Below are 24,179 nucleotides of genomic sequence, written 5' to 3' on the forward strand. Positions count from 1 at the left end.
CATCTTCGATTCCTCCGTCTCTCTCACCCTGAGAATCCTATCAGCTCTACTTCTGTTGTGTTTCTCCCAGTCGTGTCCTCCTTTCCATGACCACGGCCATGGTGCTAAATCAGCCTTTCATTCCCTCTAGTCACGATTAGTACTAGAACCCACTAACTGGCCTCCCTTTCTAAAGGCCCCCTGCTCTCTAAACCACTCTTCATTCTGTTGCCAGATGTATCTTCCCCCAAATGCAGAGCTGATTGGAGACACTATTTACATAAATAGTTTATTTAGTAAACATTTACTGAGCCTTTAATATGTGCCAGGCACTATGCTTATGTTCTAACCCACCCTAATTTTCCGTGGGTTTAAATTCCTCAGGGTTAGCGCAAATGTTACCTCCTCCAATATGTCTTCCTCTCCCCAATCAGAATTAATTTGTCTTTCCATTGTGATTCAATAGCATTGTGTTATTGTTACTTTTATTTGTTATGTGCTAGTTTTATTATTTTTTATTTATTGTTATTTGTTACTTTTATTACAGCACTCTATCTTTTTTCTAAAAGGCAATACCATCATAGAAAGAATATCAAGAGTCAAGAAAAGTATGATATCACTTATATGTGAAATCTAAAAAAATACAACAGGGAATTCCCTGGTGGTCCAGTGGTTAGAGCTCCGCCCTTCCACTGCAGGAGGCACGGGTTCCATCCCTGGTGGGGGAACTGGGGAACTAAGATCGTGCGAGCCGCGCGGCCAAAAAAAAAAAAAAAAAGATAAAAAATACAACAAAGTAGTGAATATAACAAAAACGAAATAGATTCACAGATACAGAGAACAAACTAGGGGTTACCAGTGGGGAGAGGGAAGGGGGGAGGGGCAATATAGGGGTAGGGGACTAAGGTACAAACTATTATGTATAAAATGAGCTACAAGGATATATTGTACAACACGGGGAATATAGTCAATATTTTATAATAATTATAAATGGAGTGTAAACTTTAAGAATTGTCAATCACTATGTTGTACACCTGTAACTGATATAATATTGTACATCGAATATACTGCAATTGAAAAAGGCAGGAAAAAAAAAGAACAGCAATGAGATGATACACTTCTTTAAAGAGAGAGAGTGAGAGACAGAGACAAGAAAAAATCCTAGTCTCAGCTCTGTTACACAGTAGCCATATAATATAGGGCAAGCAAACTTCCACTCTTTGAAAATCAGCTTCCTCATCCACAAAATGGAGACAATAATAATCCCTAACTCATAGGAGTTTTTTGCGGATTAGAGGAGACAATGTCTGAAAAGCATCTGACACTCAGTAGGTGCCTCTTTCGATACAGCAAGCGTTCTTAACCTGGAGTTCATGGACCTTTAGGAGATATGTGAGTGAACTTCAAGAGGGGGTCTAAGAATCTCCCGGCAAAGTATCTAACATTTTGTATATCTTTACGTGCAGTTTTCTGGGAAGAAGGGCCATAGCTTCCATCAGCATTTTAAAGGGACTGTGAAGCAGAAGAGGTTAAGAACCTCAGTGCTAGACCATAAAGACCTTGAGCCGACCTTTCAGGGTTTAATTGGTGCTTTCTTATGCATACATAGTTTCTAATAAAGATTAGAGCCGACCTTTCAGGGTTTAATAGGTGCTTTCTTATGCATACGTAGTTTCTAATCTTCGCAACAGTCCCTTGAAGGTGTTAGTACACCCATTTTTCAGATGCAGGAACTAAGAAACAAAGAAGCGGTTTGCAAAAGGCAGAGTTTCTAAGCAACGCACAGACGATAGAGCACTTATTCTAGGCCGAGAACTGAGCGAGGCGCTGGGAATCCAGTTCCAGTCGGAGCTCAGCGCCGCGTCCGCCTCCCGCCTCGCAGGTTCGTATCCCCAGCGCCTGGCTGGCGGACGTTGCAGGGATCTTGACTGAGTGAAATCGATTCTCCGGCGGCCGGGGTGGAAAAGCTCCCCGAGCGCGGAGCTCCGCCCCACGCCGGGCTGGGCCCCGCCCCCACCCCCGCTGCTGTCGGTATTGTCCGATGGTTCCCGGCGCCCCTCGGTTTCCCTCGGTAGTTTCCGGCAATGATCGAGAGTTTCTAATGTGCCCCCTTGTCTCTCGGCTGCCGTCCTCGCCACCGCCGCCCCCCTTTTCGGCTCCCTCTCCCCCTCCCCCGCGGCCGGGCCCGGCTGGCGCCTCTGGCGCTACGGGCTGGGCAAGATGGCGGCCTTCGGGATCTTGAGCTACGAACACCGGCCCCTGAAGCGGCCGCGGCTGGGGCCTCCCGATGTATACCCTCAAGATCCCAAACAGAAGGAGGTGCGTTCAGAAATCCGGGCTCCCACGGGGCCAGGGGCCAGCGATCGCCATAGGAGGAAGAACTGATGGCTCGGGGAAGGGGGGGGCGGGGCGGTTCGGTGGGAGCGCAAGTCCCGAAAGGGGGAAGAGTAAAGTGGGCTGGTGTAGGAGAGTAGGACCTAGTGGGGGTGGGGGTTGGTTCCTGGGCGCGAACCGGGAGTGATGTCGGGGCCCCGCTGGAGGCGCCCCCCTCTCCACACACACACACCTCAGAAAGTTGTCTGAGGCGGTTGGGTGAGCTACGGCTGCTTGCAAGCTCGCAGGGGCACAGTGCTGTTGAGCGAGCTCTGGGGAATTGGGAATCTTAGTGAGGGTGGGGTCCAAATGAATATAAGGGCCTAGCTTTAAATCACAATCTGTTCTCCGAATCCTTCTCCTACCTTTTCCCCGGCTTGTTCCCCTCTCTTCTACCCTCCTCTCCCATCACCCCCACCCCCAAGGGAAAAAAAAAAGCTAAAATGTTGTTTTCCTGCCTCAGGATGAACTAACGGCCTTGAATGTAAAACAAGGTTTCAATAACCAGCCAGCTGTCTCTGGGGATGAACATGGCAGTGCCAAGAACGTCAACTTCAATCCTGCCAAGGTGAGACAACCCTGCCAGGCTGAAGGAAAAGGCTGGAAGAATCTGAGAAGGAGCAAAGGCCCTGGGTTGGGAAGACTTAAAGGGATGACCTAAATGGCCGAGTTTTCCTTCATAACCTAATGCTACCACATTGGCATTTGCCCATCAAAGGCACGACCACTTCTTTGCCCCTTCTTCCCACCCTGAGGTGTAGTTTTCTTCCCTCAGATCAGTTCCAACTTCAGCAGCATTATTGCAGAGAAGTTACGTTGTAACACCCTCCCTGACACCGGTAGAAGGAAGCCCCAAGTGAACCAGAAGGACAACTTCTGGCTGGTGACTGCACGATCCCAGAGTGCCATTAACACCTGGTTCACCGATCTGGCTGGCACCAAGCCACTCACACAACTAGCCAAAAAGGTGAGGTACTGTTTCCTGTTCTTCAGGCCAAGGAGGGGAGCGCGGGTACCAAGTACCCTCCGATTTCCAGATGAAGCTACACGGGTGCCAGCTCATGGGGGTGAGAGAGGTCTCACTATTTGCGATGTCCATCCAGGTCCCCATTTTCAGTAAGAAGGAAGAAGTGTTTGGGTACTTGGCCAAGTACACAGTGCCTGTGATGCGGGCTGCCTGGCTCATTAAGATGACCTGTGCCTACTATGCAGCGATCACAGAGACCAAGGTTAAGAAGAGACACGTCATTGACCCTTTCATGGGTGAGTAACTCCTAATACCAGAGGTCCCACCACTGATCGCTTCAAGGAGCGGTAGAGAGACCCTTGCAATTATTCTCCTTCCTCATCTGTATTCCTTGCTTCTGCTTGTATCTTGCATTCACTCAATTAGTAAGCATCAAGTATCTTGAGTATCTGCTGTGTGCATGTACTGGGCTATAAAGATGACCACTACCTAATCCCTGCCCTTAGGATGCTTATAGTCTAGTAGGGATGCTAAGGCATACGTACGAATCCCATAATTGAATATAGAAGCGTAGTGTCAAAAGTGGAGGCAGAAGCTTCTTTGAGAATTCAGTGAACAAAAAGATTACTTTCTTTTGGGAACACCTGGGAAGGCTTTAGGAAGGTGGCATTTGTTTCTTTGTTTTGTTTTAATTAATTTTTTTGAAGTATAGTTGATTTACAATGTCATGTTAGTTTCTGGTGTACAACGAAGTGATTCAGTTTTACATATATATACATATATATATATATACACTCTCTTGCATATTCTTTTCCGTTATTGTTTATTATGGGATATTGAATATAGCTCCCTGTGCTCTACAGTAGGACCTTGTTGTTGAAGGTGGCACTTGACTTGAGCCTAAGGGGATGAATAGGATTTAGAAGTATGGTGACTGGGGGTGGGGGACAGAAGGTGTTCTAAGCAAAGGGACAGTATAAAATAGCCCTTTTCCCATCTTTCCCCTAGAATGGACTCAGATCATCACCAAGTACTTATGGGAGCAGCTGCAAAAGATGGCTGAATACTACCGGCCAGGGCCTTCCGGAAGTGGGGGCTGTGGTTCTACTATAGGGCCCTTGCCCCATGATGTAGAGGTGGCAATCCGGCAGTGGGACTACAATGAGAAGCTAGCCATGTTCATGTTTCAGGTAGGAAGAAGGCATGTCGTGTGGGATGTGGGATTGAGCCTGACCTCACACTCTGCCAGCATAGAACAGAATCCGCCTGCCACCTTGCCCCACTCGTGGTTCTCTTTATTATTTCATTTACTTTCTCTGCCTCATCTCTAATAGTCCCTTGGCAAAACTAATCCTCTTCCCATCCCTTGTACCCATAGGACGGAATGCTGGACAGACATGAGTTCCTGACCTGGGTACTTGAGTGTTTTGAGAAAATCCGCCCTGGAGAGGATGAATTGCTTAAACTGCTGCTGCCCCTGCTGCTTCGAGTAAGGCCTAGGATTTGGGGGGGGGTCTAGGGAGGATGTGAGGAGATATAAGACGTGAAAGCAATGTCCCTTGGAGAGAACTGTTTTTTGTTTGTTTGTTTGTTTTCCTAATATTTATTTATTTATTTGGTCGCGCCGGGTCTTAGTTGCGGCTCCAGGGTTCCTCAGTTGTGGCAGGCGAGCTCCTTAGTTGTGGCATGCAAACTCTTAGTTGCGGCATGCATGTGGGATCTAGTTCCCTGACCAGGGATCAAACTCAGGCCCCCTGCATTGGGAGTGCAGAGTCTTATCCACTGCGCCACCAGGGAAGTCCCCAACTGGGGGGTTTTGATCGTCGTGTCTTCACAGTACTCTGGGGAATTCGTTCAGTCTGCATACCTCTCCCGCCGCCTTGCCTACTTCTGTACGCGGAGACTGGCCCTGCAGCTGGATGGCATGAGCAGTCACTCATCTCATGTGATGTCTGCTCAGTCAACAAGCACACTGCCCACGACCCCTGCTCCTCAGCCCCCAACTAGCAGCACACCCTCTACACCCTTTAGTGACCTGCTTATGTGCCCTCAGCACCGGCCCCTAGTTTTTGGCCTCAGCTGTATCCTTCAGGTAGGTACTAGGTGGGCCCATGGAAGTATTAAAAGGCATCTTGAGAAGACTCAGGTGCCTGTCCTGGAAAATGGGACTGGTTCTAAATTGGAGGCGAGAGTAGGCACTGAGTACTTGCTTGGAAATTGTTGGCTTCTCATTTCTGGGGTGTTAGTTCCTTTTCAGTTAGTTCCCTTCCAGGTCTAAATAGGAGGCCCAAAGCCTTTTAGGAGAGTGGATGAGGGGAGGGGCTCAGAGATGGAGTGATGCCACCTCAGGGGCTCAGAATAACTTTGGATCAGAAACTGAAGGGTTGGGTCTTATAATGGGCTTCTAGACAGGTAGCCGTGATAACTGAGTTTGACTTAGCTGTTCCTGTCTGGCAGACCATCCTCCTGTGTTGTCCTAGTGCCCTGGTTTGGCACTACTCACTGACTGATAGCCGAATCAAGACTGGCTCACCACTTGACCACCTGCCTATTGCCCCCTCCAACCTGCCCATGCCAGAGGGCAACAGTGCCTTCACTCAGCAGGTAAGTCTGACCAATAGCCTGGTACTCCCAGGCAACTGGGATGTGAGAGGCTTAAGTTACTCTTTCAGAAATAGTGACTCGGAGTCTGCTACTATTCTTTTAGCTTGGAGCCCCGGCCTTTTTTGTATGCCTTGCTACATCCTTAAAGCCTTCCTCTTTGCAGGTCCGTGCAAAGTTGCGGGAGATTGAGCAGCAGATCAAGGAGCGAGGACAGGCCGTCGAGGTTCGCTGGTCTTTTGATAAGTGCCAAGAAGCTACTGCAGGTGGGTGCCAGAGGACAGACAGTAAGAAGGATGTTGAGGAAAGGATGGGGACGGTAAGGACATATAGATCTGAAAGTTGGAGTACATCGGGCCTCTAGTTAAAGTCCCCTTTACCACTTTCCTCCTCAGGCTTCACCATTGGACGGGTGCTCCATACTTTGGAAGTGCTGGACAGCCATAGTTTTGAGCGCTCTGACTTCAGCAACTCTCTTGATTCCCTCTGTAATCGAATCTTTGGATTGGGGCCTAGCAAGGATGGGCACGAGGTAATAAGCAAGAAGGGGAAGAGAAGAAGTGAAAAACAGCAAGAGCAACATTATATATGAGGGGAAGGCTTGGCAAGGCATTGAAACCAGAGGATGTCTGAAGAGACAGCCGGTCTTACTGGGCCTAGGATGTTTTAAGATGGGGCCTAGTCGCTGGGAGACTGGAACTCGGTTCTTTGTCCCCAGCTCTACCTTACTCACCCTTTTGGTCTTCCTTTGGTCTCCAGATCTCCTCAGATGATGATGCTGTGGTATCATTACTGTGTGAATGGGCTGTCAGCTGCAAGCGCTCTGGTCGTCATCGTGCGATGGTGGTAGCCAAGCTGCTGGAGAAGAGACAGGCAGAGATTGAGGCTGAGGTTAGGGGGCCCATGGGGCAGTGGCAGCTGGGGTTGGAGCCACATTGAGCTGGTAGTGGGACCAAAGTTGAAGTTGTGAGAGTGAAGAAGGGGTAGAGAATGTACAGGGAAAATTGAGGACATAAGGCAAAAGTAGAAAGGAGTGGATCGATGTCAGAGTTAGAGAAGTGACCAAGGCTGCAGCTGGGAGACGGTAAAGAAAATGGGAGTCAAGGGGGGGAGGGTAGAAGTGAAAAGCTTGGGATGGATCCAAAATAGGCAGTAGTTCAAGGATTGCACATGGACGAGTGAAGAAACAGGTAAAACCCAATCCTACAGTTTGTTCTCTCATCTTACAGCGTTGTGGAGAATCGGAAGCCGCAGATGAGAAGGGTTCCATAGCCTCTGGCTCCCTTTCTGCTCCTAGTGCTCCCATTTTCCAGGATGTCCTCCTGCAGTTTCTGGATACACAGGCTCCCATGCTGAGTATGGACCCCTGCCACCCTCTGGTTACCTCTGCCTAGACTCACCCATCCCTGTCATCAGAAAGCATATGAAGGGCCTTCTGGATATATTTCTGTCTTGAGCTCTATGCAGAATGACTTTGGGACATAATTCTAGCCTTTGCTCATCTTACAGTTTAACAGAGTAGAGAAGTAAGGAGAAGAATAAAAGGAGCATACGATCGAAGCATTTTCACGTATAAATAGCAGAGATGCTGTATTCCTTTATGAGATGGTGTGTGGGGCAGGAGTTTGGGTAACCAACCACACTTTATCCTTCAACAGTTTTGGTTTTATTGTTGTTGTTGTTTTTGGTTTGGCTTTTGGTTTTTCGGGTTGTTTTTTTTTTTGAGTCATTGCTATTCTTGCCTACTTCAGGAACCCTAGGAGCACCATGCCTTAGGTGTGTCTCTCTCTCTTTCTGCCCATCTCTTTTGTGCTCCCCTAACTCATCTTTTCTCATCCCCTCTCTCCAGCGGACCCCCGAAGTGAGAGTGAGCGAGTGGAGTTCTTTAACTTGGTACTGCTTTTCTGTGAACTGATTCGACATGATGTTTTCTCCCACAACATGTACACTTGCACCCTCATCTCCCGAGGGGACCTTGCCTTCGGAGCCCCTGGTCCCCGGCCTCCCTCTCCCTTTGATGACCCTGCCGATGACCCTGAGCGCAAAGAGGCTGAGGGCAGCAGCAGCAGCAAGCTGGAGGTGAGGGGGCTTTTCCTCGCCCTAGATCATTTCTTCTGACAGTCCCATCTTCCTGGCTCCTGGAATCCTCTGAGAATCCTTTACCTAGTGACAAGGGTAAGATTTGCTTAGTGCTTTGCAGTTTAGCAAGCACTCTCATATCAGTTTTTTTCATTGGATCCTCACAGCAGCCCTGTGAGGTATTCTTTTTTTTTTTTTTTTTTTTGGCTGTGTCGGGCGGCTTGCAGGATCTTAGTTCCCCCACCAGGTATCCAACCAGGGTCCATGGCAGTGAAAGTGCTGAGTCCTAACCACTGGACTGCCGGGAATTCCCCCTTGTGAGGTATTCTTATCCTCATTTTAAAGCTGAAGGAAACCAAGGCCTGTGGTGGTTAATGGACCAGTCAAGGCTTGCATCTGGAACTGGTGCTTTTCCCAATATGGTCTCCTCTCTTCGACTCCCTGGTCAACTTTTCTAGATGGTGGGGAGCAGCTCCTCGGGGCTAAAGCAGCTTCGCTTCTGTTCTCTGCCGTCAGGATCCAGGCCTCTCGGAGTCTATGGACATCGACCCTAGCTCCAGTGTGCTCTTTGAGGACATGGAGAAGCCTGATTTCTCAGTAAGTTAGATCCTGGTGTGGGAGAATCCAGCTCCTGAGGTCCTCCCGTTATGCCACTTTGGGGAGTTTCTTTGTGCCCCCTCATCCCTTTGTCTTCCTCTAAATGTTCTGCCCTTTCGCCTTTCTCTTAGTTGTTCTCCCCCACTATGCCCTGTGAGGGGAAGGGCAGTCCATCCCCTGAGAAACCAGATGTTGAGAAGGAGGTGAAGCCCCCACCCAAGGAGAAGCTAGAAGGGACCCTTGGGGTTCTTTATGACCAGCCGCGGCATGTGCAGTATGCCACGCACTTTCCCATCCCCCAGGTACCGTTCCCCAACACCTTGCGACCATCTGTTCTGAGCCCAGGTTTCTGTCCAAGGACTGTGCTGAGGGGTTGGAGCTGTTCTTAAGGGTGTGGTATGCTGGGAAGGGCTTGAGCACTGGGATGCTGAGGGGCATGGAGCATGCTTTTAAGAGGAGGGAGAACCATCCGTGCTGGAGTCTGATGGTGCCGCTGGGATGCAGGAGGAGTCATGCAGCCATGAGTGCAACCAGCGGTTGGTCGTACTGTTTGGGGTGGGAAAGCAGCGAGATGATGCCCGCCATGCCATCAAGAAAATTACCAAGGATATCCTGAAGGTTCTGAACCGCAAAGGGACAGCAGAAACTGGTGGGTTTGAGGCACCTTAAATGGATCTCCCCCAAAAAGCGCCCTAGTCAGTCTTCCCTTCCCCAGTGTAGGGAACTCCCAGTCATGTCCCGATGTCCTGTCTCTTGGAGTCTCCTGAGAGCTCTAGTCCTTTTGAAACTTCCCCCCTCATTCCCCCCCTCTGCAGACCAGCTTGCTCCTATTGTGCCTCTGAATCCTGGAGACCTGACATTCTTAGGTACCTCACAGTAAGCCCCATACTGCCCGCCCTCCCTCTCCCTTCCCTCCCTCAACCTAGCACCTCCCTGTACGTATTCCTCTAAGGTCCACATAGTCTGTGGTCCTCCAAACCTTTGCTTCACTGTCCCCTTCCCTTCATCCCTCCCCGCCCCTTCCTTGACCCTCCCTTCCCATCTTCCCTCTTCCTTCCTTCCCTCTCTCCCTCCCTCCCTTCCTTCCCCTTGCCCCCCCAATTGCCTTCTCTCCATACCCCCCCTCCCCACCCCCAGTCACCTAGTTATCTTCCCTGTCCTGACTGGTCCCTTTCAACTGTCCCCTCAGGTGGGGAGGATGGGCAGAAGCGGCGGCGCAACCGGCCTGAAGCCTTCCCCACTGCCGAGGATATCTTTGCTAAGTTCCAGCACCTTTCACATTATGACCAACACCAGGTCACAGCTCAGGTGAGGGCCTAAGTCCAGCCCCCTTCCCACATTCCGGCCTCCTTGTCCCGTTTTCCTTTCCTCCTTGTCTTTTTTCCCCCCTCAGGCAGGCTAAGCCTCCTGGTCTCATCCCCTTCCACCATCCTTTCCTGCTTCCTTGGTTTTTCCCACCTCTCTCCATTCCTGTCTCACTCCCACTGCCCTTATTAGGTCTCCCGGAATGTTCTGGAGCAGATCACGAGCTTTGCCCTTGGCATGTCGTACCACTTGCCTCTGGTGCAGCATGTGCAGTTCATCTTCGACCTCATGGAATATTCACTCAGCATCAGTGGCCTCATCGACTTTGCCATTCAGGTGGGGAAGCTGGGGAGATGAGGGTGGAGGAAGGAGTTTGTGCTGTACAGGGTCATAAGGACAGGAGGAGAGGCTCAAGCCAGTGTCCCAGGCTATTTGGAGGGACCGAAAGACTAGTGTGGGGGGAGTGGCCCATGAGCTAAGCCAGCAGGAATAGAGACTCAAGTGCTCCCTGAGGAGACCCGAGAGATGGATTAGAGCACTGGGCACAGACTGTCCTCCCATCGTGAGGTTCATAGGATTGTATCCCGGAGACTGGTTACATCATTGACGTGACTTGTCGTTACTAGAATAAAGGACAGTGGGATATGGCACCAGGGCCCTTCCAGGCTGAGGCAGCTCCAGCAGGAAGGGGCTCCAGTTTTCTCACAGGAAGGCGGGTTATGTGTAATACTCAAGGCCTCTTCTCATTTGTCAACCCCCGCTCACTCTGCTCTAGCTACTGAATGAACTGAGTGTAGTTGAGGCCGAGTTGCTTCTCAAATCCTCGGATCTGGTGGGCAGCTACACCACCAGCCTGTGCCTGTGCATCGTGGCTGTCCTGCGGCACTATCACGCCTGCCTCATCCTCAACCAGGACCAGATGGCACAGGTCTTTGAGGGGTAAGCAGGGCTTCAAAATGCAGGGCCCTGGTGCAGGGCCCTGGTGAATGCTGGTGGAAGTGGCCTGCGAAGAACATGTGGGGCTCTCACTGTGCGGAAGTGCGTGCCATTCAGGTGGGGAGGGGAGAGAGTATTGCCAAGGGATGGGAATCTTTGCGCCCCGGCCTGCCATTGCTTCAGGCACACCTCCCGACCTTGCCCCTTCGTGACAGGCTGTGTGGCGTAGTCAAGCATGGGATGAACCGGTCCGATGGCTCCTCCGCAGAACGCTGTATCCTTGCTTATCTCTATGATCTGTACACCTCCTGTAGCCATTTAAAGAGCAAATTTGGGGAGCTCTTCAGGTAAGAGAGGTGGGAGGTAAGGGGTAGAGACTGGGACCTCGTCCCGTCTCCTTCCCATTACTGCCCCACTCAGGAGCAGAGCACAGCCCAGGACCCTGCTGTCTCTGAAGGGTCATTTGGGGATGGTGTCCTCTGCGTGTTCTTGGTTCCTGAGAGTGGGCCTCCTTCCTCATCAGCCTTGCCTCCAGCCCATGTCTGCGGGGCCCACATTCCTCCTCCCTGCCTCCAGAGGCCCCTGTGCCTTCTTCTCACTGGGTTCCTTTCCTGCCCGGTTGGTCTGCTTTGTCCCATTTCCCCTTTTCTTGCCCTAAGGCCCCTTGTCCCTCACATTCTCCTTTTTTTTCTTTCTTTTCTCGCCTTTCCTGACCATCCCTCTAGTTCACTAGCCCTTCCTCAACGCTGCTCTCTCCTTTCCCCCACCCCTGCAGCGACTTCTGCTCCAAGGTGAAGAACACCATCTACTGCAACGTGGAGCCGTCAGAATCCAACATGCGCTGGGCACCTGAGTTCATGATTGACACTCTGGAGAACCCTGCCGCTCACACCTTCACCTACACAGGGCTAGGCAAGAGTCTTAGTGAGAACCCTGCTAACCGCTACAGCTTTGTCTGCAATGCCCTTATGCACGTCTGTGTGGGGCACCATGATCCCGATAGGTATGGGGCGTACTGAGTGAGGAATGGGCACCACGCTCCCGCCTGATATTGGGAGGGATGAGATGCCTGGGAGGTACTGCAACCTTGGTTATGGCCGGGGTGGAGATGAAAAGTTAATGAGTCTGAGGTTTTGCCGGGAACAAGGTTTTTCCTGAGGGCATTTGTACTTTTCCCCAGGGTGAATGACATCGCAATCCTGTGTGCAGAGCTGACCGGCTATTGCAAGTCACTGAGTGCAGAGTGGCTGGGAGTGCTTAAGGCCTTGTGCTGCTCCTCTAACAATGGCACTTGTGGTTTCAACGACCTCCTCTGCAATGTAGATGTGAGACTGGGGGTGGGGGAGTGCTGGACACCGGGCATGTCCCGGGGCAGGGGTCTGCTCCCAGTAATCACAGGAGCGGAGGGACAGAGTTTTGCAGAGTGGAGGCCAAGCGCTCTGAGTAGCCGCCCTCTCTCCACACTGAGTCCTGGTGTCTGTCTGCTTTTTTCCTCCAGGTCAGTGACCTGTCTTTTCACGACTCCCTGGCCACTTTTGTTGCCATCCTCATCGCTCGGCAGTGTTTGCTCCTGGAGGATCTGATTCGCTGTGCAGCCATCCCTTCGCTTCTTAATGCTGGTGAACTACCAATCCATAACCCCTAGAATGTCTAGACCCCCCCAGTCTCAATACACACTGGATGGTCGCACTCTGGTTGTTCAGTGTGGGGCTCCTGGTGGCACCAGAGGCCAGTCCTGTGGTGTGCCTCAGGCTGGGAGGGGCGTCTTTCTAACCCTGCATTTGCAGCCCCGATCTTTCCGGTTCCTGACCCTTCCAGGTACTCCCCTTATACTGCAGAACAGTTTGCTACCCAACCTCTCCTCCAATGTTTTATCTCTTTTCGCCTGGCCTCAGCTTCCCTTTTAGCCCCTCACCACCTACAGATCCACATACAGTCCGCCTTCATCCTTTCCCCTCTGCTTTGTCTTCCTCTCTGTAGCTTGCAGTGAACAGGACTCTGAGCCGGGGGCCCGGCTTACCTGCCGCATCCTCCTCCACCTTTTCAAGACACCTCAACTCAATCCTTGCCAGTCGGACGGAAGTAAGTGACCTTGATCTGAGCCGGCCAGCCGTGGAAAGTGTGGCCACCCCACCCACACCGTTTCTACTTTTGCTTCCCCTGACTTCAGCTGTCTCCCCAGACAAGCCTACGGTAGGAATCCGCTCCTCCTGTGACCGCCACCTGCTGGCTGCCTCCCAGAACCGCATTGTGGATGGAGCTGTGTTTGCTGTTCTCAAGGCTGTGTTTGTACTTGGTATGGGGGTAGGAAGGGAGTGGTGCCAGAAGTGTGTATAGGGTGGAGCGCCAGCTAAACTACAAAGGACAGTCTTTCTCTCTCCTGAAGGTGGTCTCTCTGACCTTTGGGGAGGAGACGAGGGAGGGAAGTATATTTCTGTCCCATAGGGCAGGATCTGGGGAGTTGCTGCTTCTGTGGGTCCGGGGTGGGTCTCCACACAGCATTCGGATCTCACTCTGCCCTCCCTATCTCCTGCCTGTGAACCACAGGGGATGCGGAACTGAAGGGTTCAGGCTTCACTGTGACAGGAGGAACAGAAGAACTTCCAGAGGAGGAGGGAGGAGGTGGCAGTGGCGGTCGGAGGCAGGGTGGCCGCAACATCTCTGTGGAGACAGCCAGTCTGGATGTCTATGCCAAGTACGTGCTACGCAGCATCTGCCAGCAGGTCAGTCTCACCTTCCCCCCACACCTCCTAAACGCCGCTATATAATATAGTCCTGTTTCCTACCGTGATCGCACCACCTCCCTGCCATACATCATGTCCCTCACCAACCCCCCAGTCCATCCCCCTTATTCCTAACCTGCTTACTGGTTGCCCCAGTCCCCCGATTCTCGGCTTCCTCAGGAATGGGTAGGAGAACGTTGCCTTAAATCGCTGTGTGAGGACAGCAATGACTTGCAAGACCCAGTGTTGAGTAGCGCCCAGGCCCAGCGCCTCATGCAGCTCATCTGCTACCCACATCGGCTGCTGGACAATGAGGATGGGGAAAACCCCCAGCGGCAACGCATTAAGCGTATTCTCCAGGTAGGCCAAAGCGATGGGGGTCTTGGAGGAAGCAGTGGGGCCTGAGCCTGGGGTGAGACGATGGGGACCTTGAGAGGAAAAGAGAGAGGGAGTGAAGTAGGAAGGCTTCACTCGAGGATGTGGGTGAAAGGTGGTGAGAGAAACAGCTCCAGCATGGGTTTCGAAGTTAAGCCAATATGGTCTAGACTGGAGAGTGAACTGTTGGGTGAGTGCACAGCTATCTGGAGTAGGACTCCAGCTTATCAGTGGGAGGCATAGCATCTGGGAGGCCTAGTTTTTGGCCTTGTATGTTTGGCATGTTGGTCGTGGCTCTGTCATGAGTAGTAATACTACCGAAGAGCTATTACTTATCGAGTGGCTGCTTCACGTGGGGTACCATGCTCAGCACTCTACGTACATTTTCTCATTTACTCTTTACAGCCCTGTGAAGTAGGTAAGAATATCCCTATTTGACCAGTGAGGAAACTGAGGCTTGAAGAGGTTAAGTAACTTGCCCAAGGTTCAGGAACTCACACAGCTAGGAAGTTTATGAGCCCAGTCAGTATATGAGCCCAGGTCTGCCTGTGCCCTTCCTGCCTCACCACGCTGCTGCAGACATTCATGTGACTGGAGGGTGGAAAAATAAAGCCGTTGAGGAAAAGCTAAAGGAATGAGGCCTCTTCAGCCTGGAGGAGATAATGCCAAAGAGAGATTAGCTGAGACTAGCCTTCGGGTCTGTAAAGGACTTTGAGCAGCTGGTTGGAAACAGGAGCGGCGAGCTTCAACTTCAACATCAAAGATTTAGGTTAAGCATTAAGCAGAACTTCCTGATGCTAAGGAATGTGAGGCTCTGGAACAGGAAACTGGGGAAAGATGTGAAATCTTTCCAGAACCACTTTTAAAATAGGATAGACTTTTCAGTCATTTTGGACTATTTAGGTATGATCTTCCCTGAAGAGGGGACATAGAGGTCCCTTTCAGACCTCCAGGCATATGTGATTCAAGTTTGTGAGAGATCAGGAGCTGGCATCGGGGTGCTGAGTGGCTGGGATGACACAATGATGACTAGCTTGTGGGTGGGGTCTCTGTCACAGAACTTGGACCAGTGGACCATGCGCCAGTCTTCCTTGGAGCTGCAGCTCATGATCAAGCAGACCCCTAACAATGTGAGTGGTGCCCGGGCCCTCTCTTTCCCATGCTTACTTCCAGCGACACATGTCAGGGAGGCGGGCCGCCATAGAAGAACCTAGGTCCTACCTTTGGGTTCTGGAGATCAGAGAGGATGGGAAGATGGCGGACGTTTGGAGCCGATGATAAGGCACATGGATTGGGATTGTTGGGGCTCTGAGCTGTGGGGAAGGTTGGTGGCGGTGGCCATAGAGGCTGTTTCTCTGGCCACAGCTGTAAGGAGGTATGTAAAGGAGAAGACAGTGGGGCATTGGAGAGATACTGCGAGGTGCTGGAGGACACGACACCCAGCAGAGTTGTGTCCGTTACCCTCCTATCAACCTCCATGGATGCCTTCCTATGTCCTCATCTCCCAGCTCTCCTACCATCTCTTTGCCTTTGCCGCCAGCTACCTATTTAGCACCCCTGTGCCCTTCATCCTCCTCAGGAGATGAACTCCCTCTTAGAGAACATCGCCAAGGCCACAATCGAGGTTTTCCAACAGTCTGCAGAGACAGGGTCGTCTTCTGGAAACACTGCAAGCAACATGCCCAGCAGCAGCAAGACCAAGCCCGTGCTCAGGTTGGGTAGAAACGTGTTAGGACCCATCCCCTTCTGAGTTTTCTCCTCTGGTAGTGTAAATGATTTCAGCCACCTGGAGATGCCAGGCATGTCCATCAGGAAAGGAGAGGATGGGTTGTTCCAACCTTGCCCGGCTCCTCTGTAACCCTGTGCGCGCCATCTCTCCAGCTCCCTAGAGCGCTCTGGTGTATGGCTGGTGGCTCCTCTCATTGCCAAACTGCCCACCTCAGTCCAGGGGCATGTGTTAAAGGCTGCTGGGGAAGAATTGGAGAAGGGCCAGCACCTGGGTTCCTCTTCGCGCAAAGAACGCGATCGACAAAAGCAAAAGAGGTAAAGCGGCTACGAGGGGGCCGGGATTGAGGGGTAGAAAGGAGAGGAGGCATACCCAGGGAAGAAGAAAAGTTGGGGCAAAGAGGTGAGGATCAAAATCAGAAAAGTGGACAGAGGATAAGAGTGATAGTTGAGCAAGAGGCTAGATCTTTTTTTTTTTTTGAAGAAGGCTAGATCTTAAAAGAGTAGAGTCTGGGGCTCAGAGGAATGAGGTTGCAAGTCGCCTGACCTACAACCCACAGTCCTGTACTTTTCTTTTTCTTTTCCTCCCATCTCTAGCATGTCCCTGTTGAGCCAGCAGCCCTTCTTATCCCTGGTGCTGACGTGTCTGAAGGGTCAGGACGAGCAGCGCGAGGGACTCCTTACCTCCCTCTACAGCCAGGTCCACCAGGTACAGGTCTCTGGGCCCTGGAGCCGGGCAGGAGGGCAGAGAAGGATGCAGCCAAGAGGCCACTGAATCTTCAGTGTTTTCTGACAAGAACACCCTGGGTGCTTTGGCATGGAAACGAGAAGATCCCTGAGCTGTGTGTTGTACTTGTTTTTATCTTAGATTGTGAATAATTGGAGAGATGACCAGTACTTAGACGATTGCAAGCCAAAGCAGCTAATGCATGAGGCGCTCAAACTGCGGCTCAACCTGGTGAGAGAGGGAGCTGGGGAGACGAAGGAAAGGGGTGGGGCTAGGACTGCAGACAAAGAAGCCCCAGCCCAGGGAGGCGAGGGTGAGGATGGAGGGCCCAGGCTCTTCTGGGTCTTCACGTATTAGCCCAGCTCTCCTAAAGGACGCAGGACCTGAAAGTGGTTAAGGAGACTGGATCCTTGCAGGGAACCTGCCTCAGTATCCTAGATTCTGGCTGGGCCCGAGAAGCCCTAGACGTCTATTGTGGAATGTTGAATGAGATCCTGGACATCCTTTGGTCCAACTCCATCATTTTATAAGTAAGGAAACCAAGGCCGAGAGATGTCAAGAATTAAGTCGTTGGCCTGAGATCATGTAGCAAATCATAGGTACAGCTGGAACATTGACCTCAGGTGTCCCGAGTCACATCCAGCCCAGGTTCTAATCTAAGCCTTCCTTAAATGCTGCACTCCGCCCCTGAGCCATCTGACTGACTTGTTGTGGCCCTGGCAGGTGGGGGGCATGTTTGACACGGTGCAGCGCAGCACCCAGCAGACCACGGAGTGGGCTGTGCTCCTCCTGGAGATCATCATCAGCGGCACTGTCGACATGCAGTCCAACAAGTAAAGCATCCCCATCCCCTCCCTCCAGTTTTGTACCCGAGAGGATCCCCTTCCCTGACACCAGGTGCACGACCCGCCGCAATCGGTGTGGCTCATACTGCGGACTCTGCGGTCCGGGGTTCCCCACACGGTTTTGGTGCCCGCTCCCTGCTCGTGTCCAACCCGGCTGTCTCTGTCTGTCTGAACTCTTTCTCCTCTGGTTTCCCCCCCGCCCCCGGCTTCCTGCCACAGTGAGCTCTTCACCACCGTCTTGGACATGCTGAGCGTGCTCATCAATGGGACCCTAGCTGCGGACATGTCCAGCATCTCCCAGGGCAGCATGGAGGAAAACAAACGTGCCTACATGAACCTGGTGAAGAAGCTGCGGGTGAGAGGAGGGGACGAGGGCGAGGCCTAGAGGCCTGGGGTCTCAGCCCCCTATTCCCTGACCTTGCGTTTGCTGTCCAGCCTCAGTGGCATCGTCCTGCCCAGAGCCCCTTACCCTTCCCTTTCACGTCCGTGTTTTCTTTGTTATTCATATGGTAAGGATTTACCGAGTGTCTTCTTCCTGCTAGCTTCTGTACTGTCCCCTGAGACTTCCCGTCCCTCTTTTCCTGTGTCCTTGAACTCTTGTCCTGTCTTTCTGTGCCTGCAGAAGGAGTTGGGGGAGCGCCAGTCAGACAGTCTGGAAAAAGTTCGCCAGCTGCTGCCGCTGCCCAAGCAGACCCGAGATGTCATCACATGTGAGCCGCAGGGCTCCCTTATCGACACCAAAGGCAACAAGATCGCCGGCTTCGACTCCATCTTCAAGAAGGAGGCATGTTCCATTATCTTCCCATCCCCTGCTCCCCGCTCCCCACCTTTGTTCCCCTTTGGGTCAGAGCCTCCCCTGCATTAACCTCTGTAGCTGCAACAGGTTTATCAGGCTCTGTGGGCGAGAGCCATCCCTGGGGTGTTGAGCTAATCACTTAATTTTCCTCACATTTCTTCTTCCCATCTTGGGAGTCTCCCTCTCTTTCCTTGGTCTCTCCCTTCACCCCTCTGCACCTCCCATCACCCCCACCCACCTTTATACGTACCACCCATTTCTCAGCACCCTACCCTCCTCTTTCCTCTGCCCCACCTGCCTCCCATACTGCTCCACCCCGGCCTGCACCCCTTTTATCCCTGCATCTCTCTCCCCCCGACCCTGTCAACCCATCTCTGCACAGTTTTCTCTGTCCCCTCTCTTTGTCAGTTACAGTATTTGTTGAGTAACCATAATCATTGTGTGAGTAGAGGGAGAGGAGAAAGAGAACGCGGAGTTCAAAAGCCAAAGTCCGACCCGTTCATATAGCCATACTCTTCGTTCTTTTCCTGGCTCAGTGTGTCTCTGTCTGTCTTTCTGCCTGTCTTTGTCTCTCTCTCTCTCTCTCTGCCTGTCTCTCTCTTCCTGTTTTTCTCTCTCTCTCCCTGTCTCTGTCTCTCTCTCTGCCTGTTTTCAGTCTCTCACTGGCTTTTCTTTCTCGACCTTCCTGTTTCTGTATCTGTCTTCCTCTGTCAGTGTCTGTCTCTGTCTCTGTCTCCCTCTGCTCCCCGCCATCTCCTCTTAACTCTCTCTCCCCTGTGTGTGTGTGTGTGTGTGTGTGTGTGTGTGTGTGTGTTTCCGTGTGTCCGTGTGTCTTCCTTTCACCATCTTCCCTGAATCTACCCATGACTTTCTTTTTCTTTTATTGCCAACAGATACTTTTCCCTCTCCTCCAAGTCCTCAAGTTTTCCAAGTCTTCTGTCTTCTGTTTTCCAAGTCTCAACAGCTCACTGTTTCTCATTTTCCGGAGCAGGGTCTACAGGTTTCCACCAAACAAAAGATCTCCCCCTGGGATCTTTTTGAAGGCTTGAAGCCATCAGCACCACTGTCTTGGGGCTGGTTTGGAACAGTCCGGGTGGACCGGCGCGTGGCCCGCGGAGAGGAGCAGCAGCGGCTGCTGCTGTACCACACGCACCTGAGGCCCCGGCCCCGCGCCTATTACCTGGAGCCACTGCCGCTGCCGCCGGAAGATGAGGAGCCCCCAGCCCCCGCCCTGCTGGAGCCTGAGAAAAAGGCTCCAGAGCCCCCCAAAACTGACAAACCTGGGGCCGCTCCCCCCAGCACTGAGGAACGCAAGAAGAAGTCCACCAAGGGCAAGAAACGCAGCCAGCCGGCCGCCAAGACAGAGGTGAGCGCCGCTGCCACCTCGCCACAGCCCCGTCATGCCCCTTCCCCAGCCCCTCTCTCTTCCGGATGCTGTCGAGCGACTGGTTTGTGGGAGGGCTGGGGGCATCTGGGGAAGGGGTACCTTTAGAATTAGAACAGGGAACCACGTACATCCAGCTCCTGTTCCCCCCTCCTACCCCACCTGACCCCAGCCCTCTCCCCTTCCTCCTGTGCCGTTCACACAGGACTATGGAATGGGCCCAGGCCGGAGTGGCCCCTATGGAGTGACAGTGCCTCCGGACCTCCTGCACCACACCAACCCTGGCTCCATATCCCACCTTAGCTACAGGCAGGGCTCCATAGGCCTCTACACCCAGAACCAGCCACTGCCGGCAGGTGAGTGCCAGCTACCAGGCACGAGGGACTGACCCGAACATGCCTTCCGCCTGAGGGGCGATGCCACTCCTCCCAGGAGCTGTGGATGCCCGGGGCGCTGAGCAGGGCGCAGAGGGACGAAGAGCCTAAAGAGGTCAGCCTGCTCCCCTTTCCAGGTGGCCCCCGTGTGGACCCGTACCGCCCTGTGCGGTTACCGATGCAGAAGCTGCCGACCCGACCACCTTACCCTGGAGTGCTGCCCACCACCATGACTGGCGTCATGGGACTGGAACCCTCCTCCTACAAGACGTCTGTGTACCGACAGCAGCAGCCTGCGGTGCCCCAGGGACAGCGCCTTCGCCAACAGCTCCAGGCAAAGATAGTGAGAGGGGCCGTAGGGAGGGCCGTCAGGGAGAGGGGCTTTTGGGGTCACAGGGATTGGGATCTTCACAAGGACACACAGAGAAGGAGATACAAGAAACGAGGTGGCAGAAAGCCCTTCCTGAGTTTGAGTTTGTCTCCTTTTTCCCTCTAGCAGAGTCAGGGGATGTTGGGACAGTCATCTGTCCATCAGATGACTCCCAGCTCTTCCTACGGTTTGCAGACCTCCCAGGTAAGGGCACGAGATGGTGAGAATCAGGGAGCTTGAGGCAGGCTGCGCTGCACAGTCTTGGCCCTGACTCCGTCTCTCTTCCTTCCCTCCAGGGCTATACTCCTTACGTTTCTCATGTGGGATTGCAGCAACACACAGGCCCTGCAGGTACCATGGTGCCCCCCAGCTACTCCAGCCAGCCTTATCAGAGCACCCACTCTTCTACCAATCCTACTCTTGTAGATCCTACCCGCCATCTGCAGCAGCGGCCCAGTGGCTATGTGCACCAGCAGGCCCCAACCTACGGACACGGGCTGACCTCTACTCAAAGGTACCCAAGGGAGCCGGGGGTCGTGAAGACACACTGAGGCTTTCAATTAGGGAGAACCTGGGCCTGGAGGTGATGGGACTAGTCAGAACTTTTGGAGGCATCAAGAACACTTATCTGGCCACCTGGCCTGTCGCCACAAAATGCCGGAGCTGGAAGGGACCCTGGCGGCCAGTGTTCTCACACCTGCTTCCCAACATTTCTTCGAGGACCAAAGAGGGGAAATCATTTATATATGACTATGAAAAGGAAAGATCGGGGGTTCATAGATGCAGTGTGTGGTAAGGAGTCATCCAGCCACTATTAGAGCAGTTTAGTGCTGGAATGGACCAGCGAACACATTCTCCCACCATGCCGAACGTCTGTCAGGCCTTAGTTAAGACTTTGGAGTCATGGCTTGAGGCTCTGCAGCTTAGGGTGGAGAACATTGCAGGGTGGACCAGAAGCAAAGTCCCTTACTTAGACGTGCCTTAGGCCCCCTGTGTGGCCAGCACTATGCTAGGACCAGGTGGGGTGAGGAAAGCTATTTGAAAAAAATACAAAGTCCCTCACCACAGAGAATTTCTACTATACCTGGGGAGAGGAGACTTACTCAGAAGAACACTTAGGGAACACAGTGATGAAAGATATAATCAGCTGTGCAGTTGGGTGCCGCGAAGTAAATGGGAATTCAGGAAGAGTGCGGGATGATATCACTGTGGGCCTGAGTCATCAGAGAAAGTTCTGTGAAGGAGGTCAGACTTGAGTTGGCCTTTGAAGCATAGCTGTGATTTGGATTTGCGGGGAGGAGGAGAAGGAGGGGGATCCCAGGTAGAGGACGTAGCATGAACAAAGACATGGGGACCCGAGTGAGTAGGGTGGCTGGGAGGACAGGAAGGAGAAGAGCTTGGCTGAAATGTAAGACTTGTGCCAGGGAAGGAGTAGGGATAAGCTGGGAGTGTGCAGGTTGAGAGAGAGCCTTGAACGTTCGGTGAGGGATTGAGACACAATCCCAGAAAGCATTCTTTTTTTTTTAACAAATTTATTTATATTTTATTTATTTTTGGCTGCGTTGGGTCTTTGTTGCTGTGCGCGGGCTTTCTCTAGTTGCGGCGAGGGGGGGCTACTCTTCGTTGCGGTGCGGGGGCTTCTCATTGCAGTGGCTTCTCTTGTTGCAGAGCACGGACTCTAGGCATGCGGGCTTCAGGAGTTGTGGCACATAGGCTCAGCAGTTGTGGCTCGTGGGCTCTAGAGCGCAGGCTCGGTAGTTGTGGCGCACGGGCTTAGTTGCTTCGCGGCATGTGGGATCTTCCCGGACCAGGAATCGAACCCGTGATCCCTGCATTGGCAGGCGGATTCTTAACCACTGCACCACCAGGGAAGTCCCCAGAAAGTACTCTTTTGATCAGGAAAGTGATGTGATGATTTGGGCGTGTTGAGAGATTAATGTGGAATTCATGGAGAGGATGCGTACGGAAGGTGACAGAAGACTTGAGACGGGCCCAGCCAGTAGCCTGTTGCAGTGAAGTACAGATTGGGGTCAGAAAGGTGTAAGGAGCAATAGAACACAACAGTCTTCAAGACCCTGACGGTTACTGGGGACCAACAACAGTGATAAGCAGAACCACCTCAGTGGTGTCTATGGAATGCCTAGCTTGTGCTGAGACTGTGTTTCATTTTCATAAGAGAAAACCAGCTACAACAGAATTGAAAAATTCCTAACCACGAAGGTTAGGAGACACTAAAATGGAGTGTTGTCTTTGCTCCTCATTCCCCAACCTAGAAATCTGTCAGAAGCCAAAAAGTCTCTTCTGGTTGGTGACAGGAGGAGTGAATGAAATGGCCTGTTGATGTTTCTTTGGGGTCAGGGACCTGGGGCTCATCTGCACCCCCATCTCCCACAGCCCGTGCCTTGATCTCTGCGCCTCCTTGTCTTTGTAGGTTTTCCCACCAGACACTGCAGCAGACACCCATGATAGGCACTATGACCCCACTGGGTGCCCAGGGTGTCCAGGCTGGCGTCCGGTCGGCTTCCATCCTGCCTGAGCAGCAGCAGCAGCAGCAGCAGCAACAGCAGCAGCAGCAGCAGCAGCAACAGCAGCAGCAGCAGCAGCAGCAGCAACAGTACCACATCCGGCAGCAGCAGCAGCAGCAGATCCTGCGGGTAAGGCCCTAGGATTTTCGCCTGGGACCTGGGAGCCCGAGGAGGAGGGGGAGGAGGAGGAAGGGGACTGGGAGCGGAGAGGAGGAGGGGGAGGAGAGGCACAGGCTCTTCCAGGTGGTTTTCAGCGCTGAATGAGGCAGTGTAAGGGCGTACCCCGGCAGGGCAGCTGGCACATAGTGGGGGCTTAAGAAGCCAGTTCCTTCCCTCCCCCTTTTTCCGGGGGTCCTGGTGGGAGAGTGTTGGGGGTCATCTGCTTGGTGCTCCACATTTGATTTTCTCTGCAGCTCTCCGAGCGGGGAGGGCAGCGGAGCCGGAGTTCCCACCCTGTGCTTCTCCCCCCATCCCCATCCCTCCACCACTGAGGTTCAGCCCCTCGCTCTCCTTAGACAGATCTCTTCTGTCTTCACAGCAGCAGCAGCAGCAGCAGCAGCAACAGCAGCAGCAGCAGCAGCAGCAGCAGCAGCAGCAACAGCAGCAGCAGCAGCAGCAGCAGCAGCAGCAGGCACACCAGCAGCAGCAGCAGCAGGCAGCTCCTCCCCAGCCCCAGCCCCAGTCCCAGCCCCAGGTAGCTGCTGGACTCCAGCCCCGGGCTCTGGGACAGCGGCCCAGGCTGGGGACAGTGTGCAGCCATGGCGAGGCGGGGGGGCAAGGCAGGGCCCTCCTCTGAGAGCTGGGGACATGAGGACGGGGAAGGAAGGGGGAAGGTTCGAGTTCAGTCTTCCCCTTCCCATTTTCACCTCAGTTCCAGCGCCAGGGGCTTCAGCAGACCCAGCAACAACAGCAGACAGCAGCTTTGGTCCGGCAGCTCCAACAACAGCTCTCCAGTAAGCCCGCCTTTCTTCCCAAGGAGAGCCCCACAGAATAACTGGGGGGCCGGCGGGGCGGGGAAGGCCAAGTAGCTGAGGTGATTGCTTCAGGCCCCGGTTGTGAGGGGAAGCGTTGCCTTCCATCCCTTCCCTCGGTGCCTGAATGGCTCTCCTCAATGCAGACCGCCGCCACCCCTGCTCGGCCTCCCACCCCTGATAATCTCTGGTTTTTCACAGATACCCAGCCACAGCCCAGTACCAACATATTTGGACGCTACTGAGCCACCTGGAGGAACTGCTTGTGCACTGGATGGGGCCCCACCCTTTCCTCTTAATTCCCAGTCCCCTTCCTGGGCTAGCACCAGTAGTGGTTGGGGCTCTTCCCTCAGGCTCCATTTTTAATGAGTTTTTAGTATTTTTGTTAATGTGAGGCATTGAGCTGTTGGGTTTTGTATATTATTTATATAGAGACCCCAGAGCTGTTGCACCCAATACACAGAGCTTCTTTGCAAAGGGAGTGTGTGAGTCTGCATGTCCGGGAAGGGCGGGCTCTCGGAAGGGTG

General features: G+C 52.9%; 1 protein-coding gene across 16 annotated transcripts; it reads left to right on the plus strand.

Annotated features, from left to right (window-relative positions):
* Positions 1-1,992: 1,992 nt before the first annotated feature.
* Positions 1,993-24,129, plus strand: MED12 (mediator complex subunit 12). 16 transcript variants are annotated; one of them, XM_033849153.2, is made up of 46 exons: positions 1,993-2,298; positions 2,816-2,920; positions 3,128-3,319; positions 3,456-3,615; positions 4,328-4,509; positions 4,698-4,808; positions 5,157-5,411; positions 5,777-5,923; positions 6,087-6,186; positions 6,316-6,452; positions 6,680-6,811; positions 7,150-7,276; positions 7,770-7,999; positions 8,516-8,596; positions 8,728-8,898; positions 9,101-9,245; positions 9,412-9,462; positions 9,786-9,904; positions 10,094-10,237; positions 10,677-10,840; positions 11,053-11,184; positions 11,613-11,840; positions 12,018-12,162; positions 12,336-12,456; positions 12,818-12,919; positions 13,008-13,133; positions 13,385-13,560; positions 13,741-13,920; positions 14,994-15,065; positions 15,515-15,648; positions 15,817-15,978; positions 16,258-16,369; positions 16,529-16,618; positions 17,111-17,220; positions 17,452-17,587; positions 17,855-18,016; positions 19,020-19,394; positions 19,618-19,768; positions 19,924-20,129; positions 20,283-20,360; positions 20,453-20,507; positions 20,583-20,670; positions 22,588-22,810; positions 23,197-23,375; positions 23,553-23,634; positions 23,854-24,129. In XM_033849153.2, the coding sequence occupies exons 1-46, from the start codon at positions 2,200-2,202 to the stop codon at positions 24,016-24,018; spliced, it is 6,642 nt and encodes a 2,213-aa protein (XP_033705044.2). In that variant the 5' UTR covers positions 1,993-2,199; the 3' UTR covers positions 24,019-24,129. The 16 variants fall into 16 exon arrangements, with proteins under 16 accessions (XP_033705044.2, XP_033705045.2, XP_073655397.1 ...); XM_033849154.2 differs by having other exon boundaries at positions 1,994-2,298; positions 13,020-13,133; XM_073799296.1 differs by having other exon boundaries at positions 1,994-2,298; positions 13,020-13,133; positions 23,220-23,375.
* The last annotated feature ends 50 nt before the right edge of the window (positions 24,130-24,179 follow it).

The sequence above is a fragment of the Tursiops truncatus genome, chromosome X (assembly GCF_011762595.2).
Source record: "Tursiops truncatus isolate mTurTru1 chromosome X, mTurTru1.mat.Y, whole genome shotgun sequence".
Lineage (NCBI taxonomy): Eukaryota > Metazoa > Chordata > Mammalia > Artiodactyla > Delphinidae > Tursiops > Tursiops truncatus.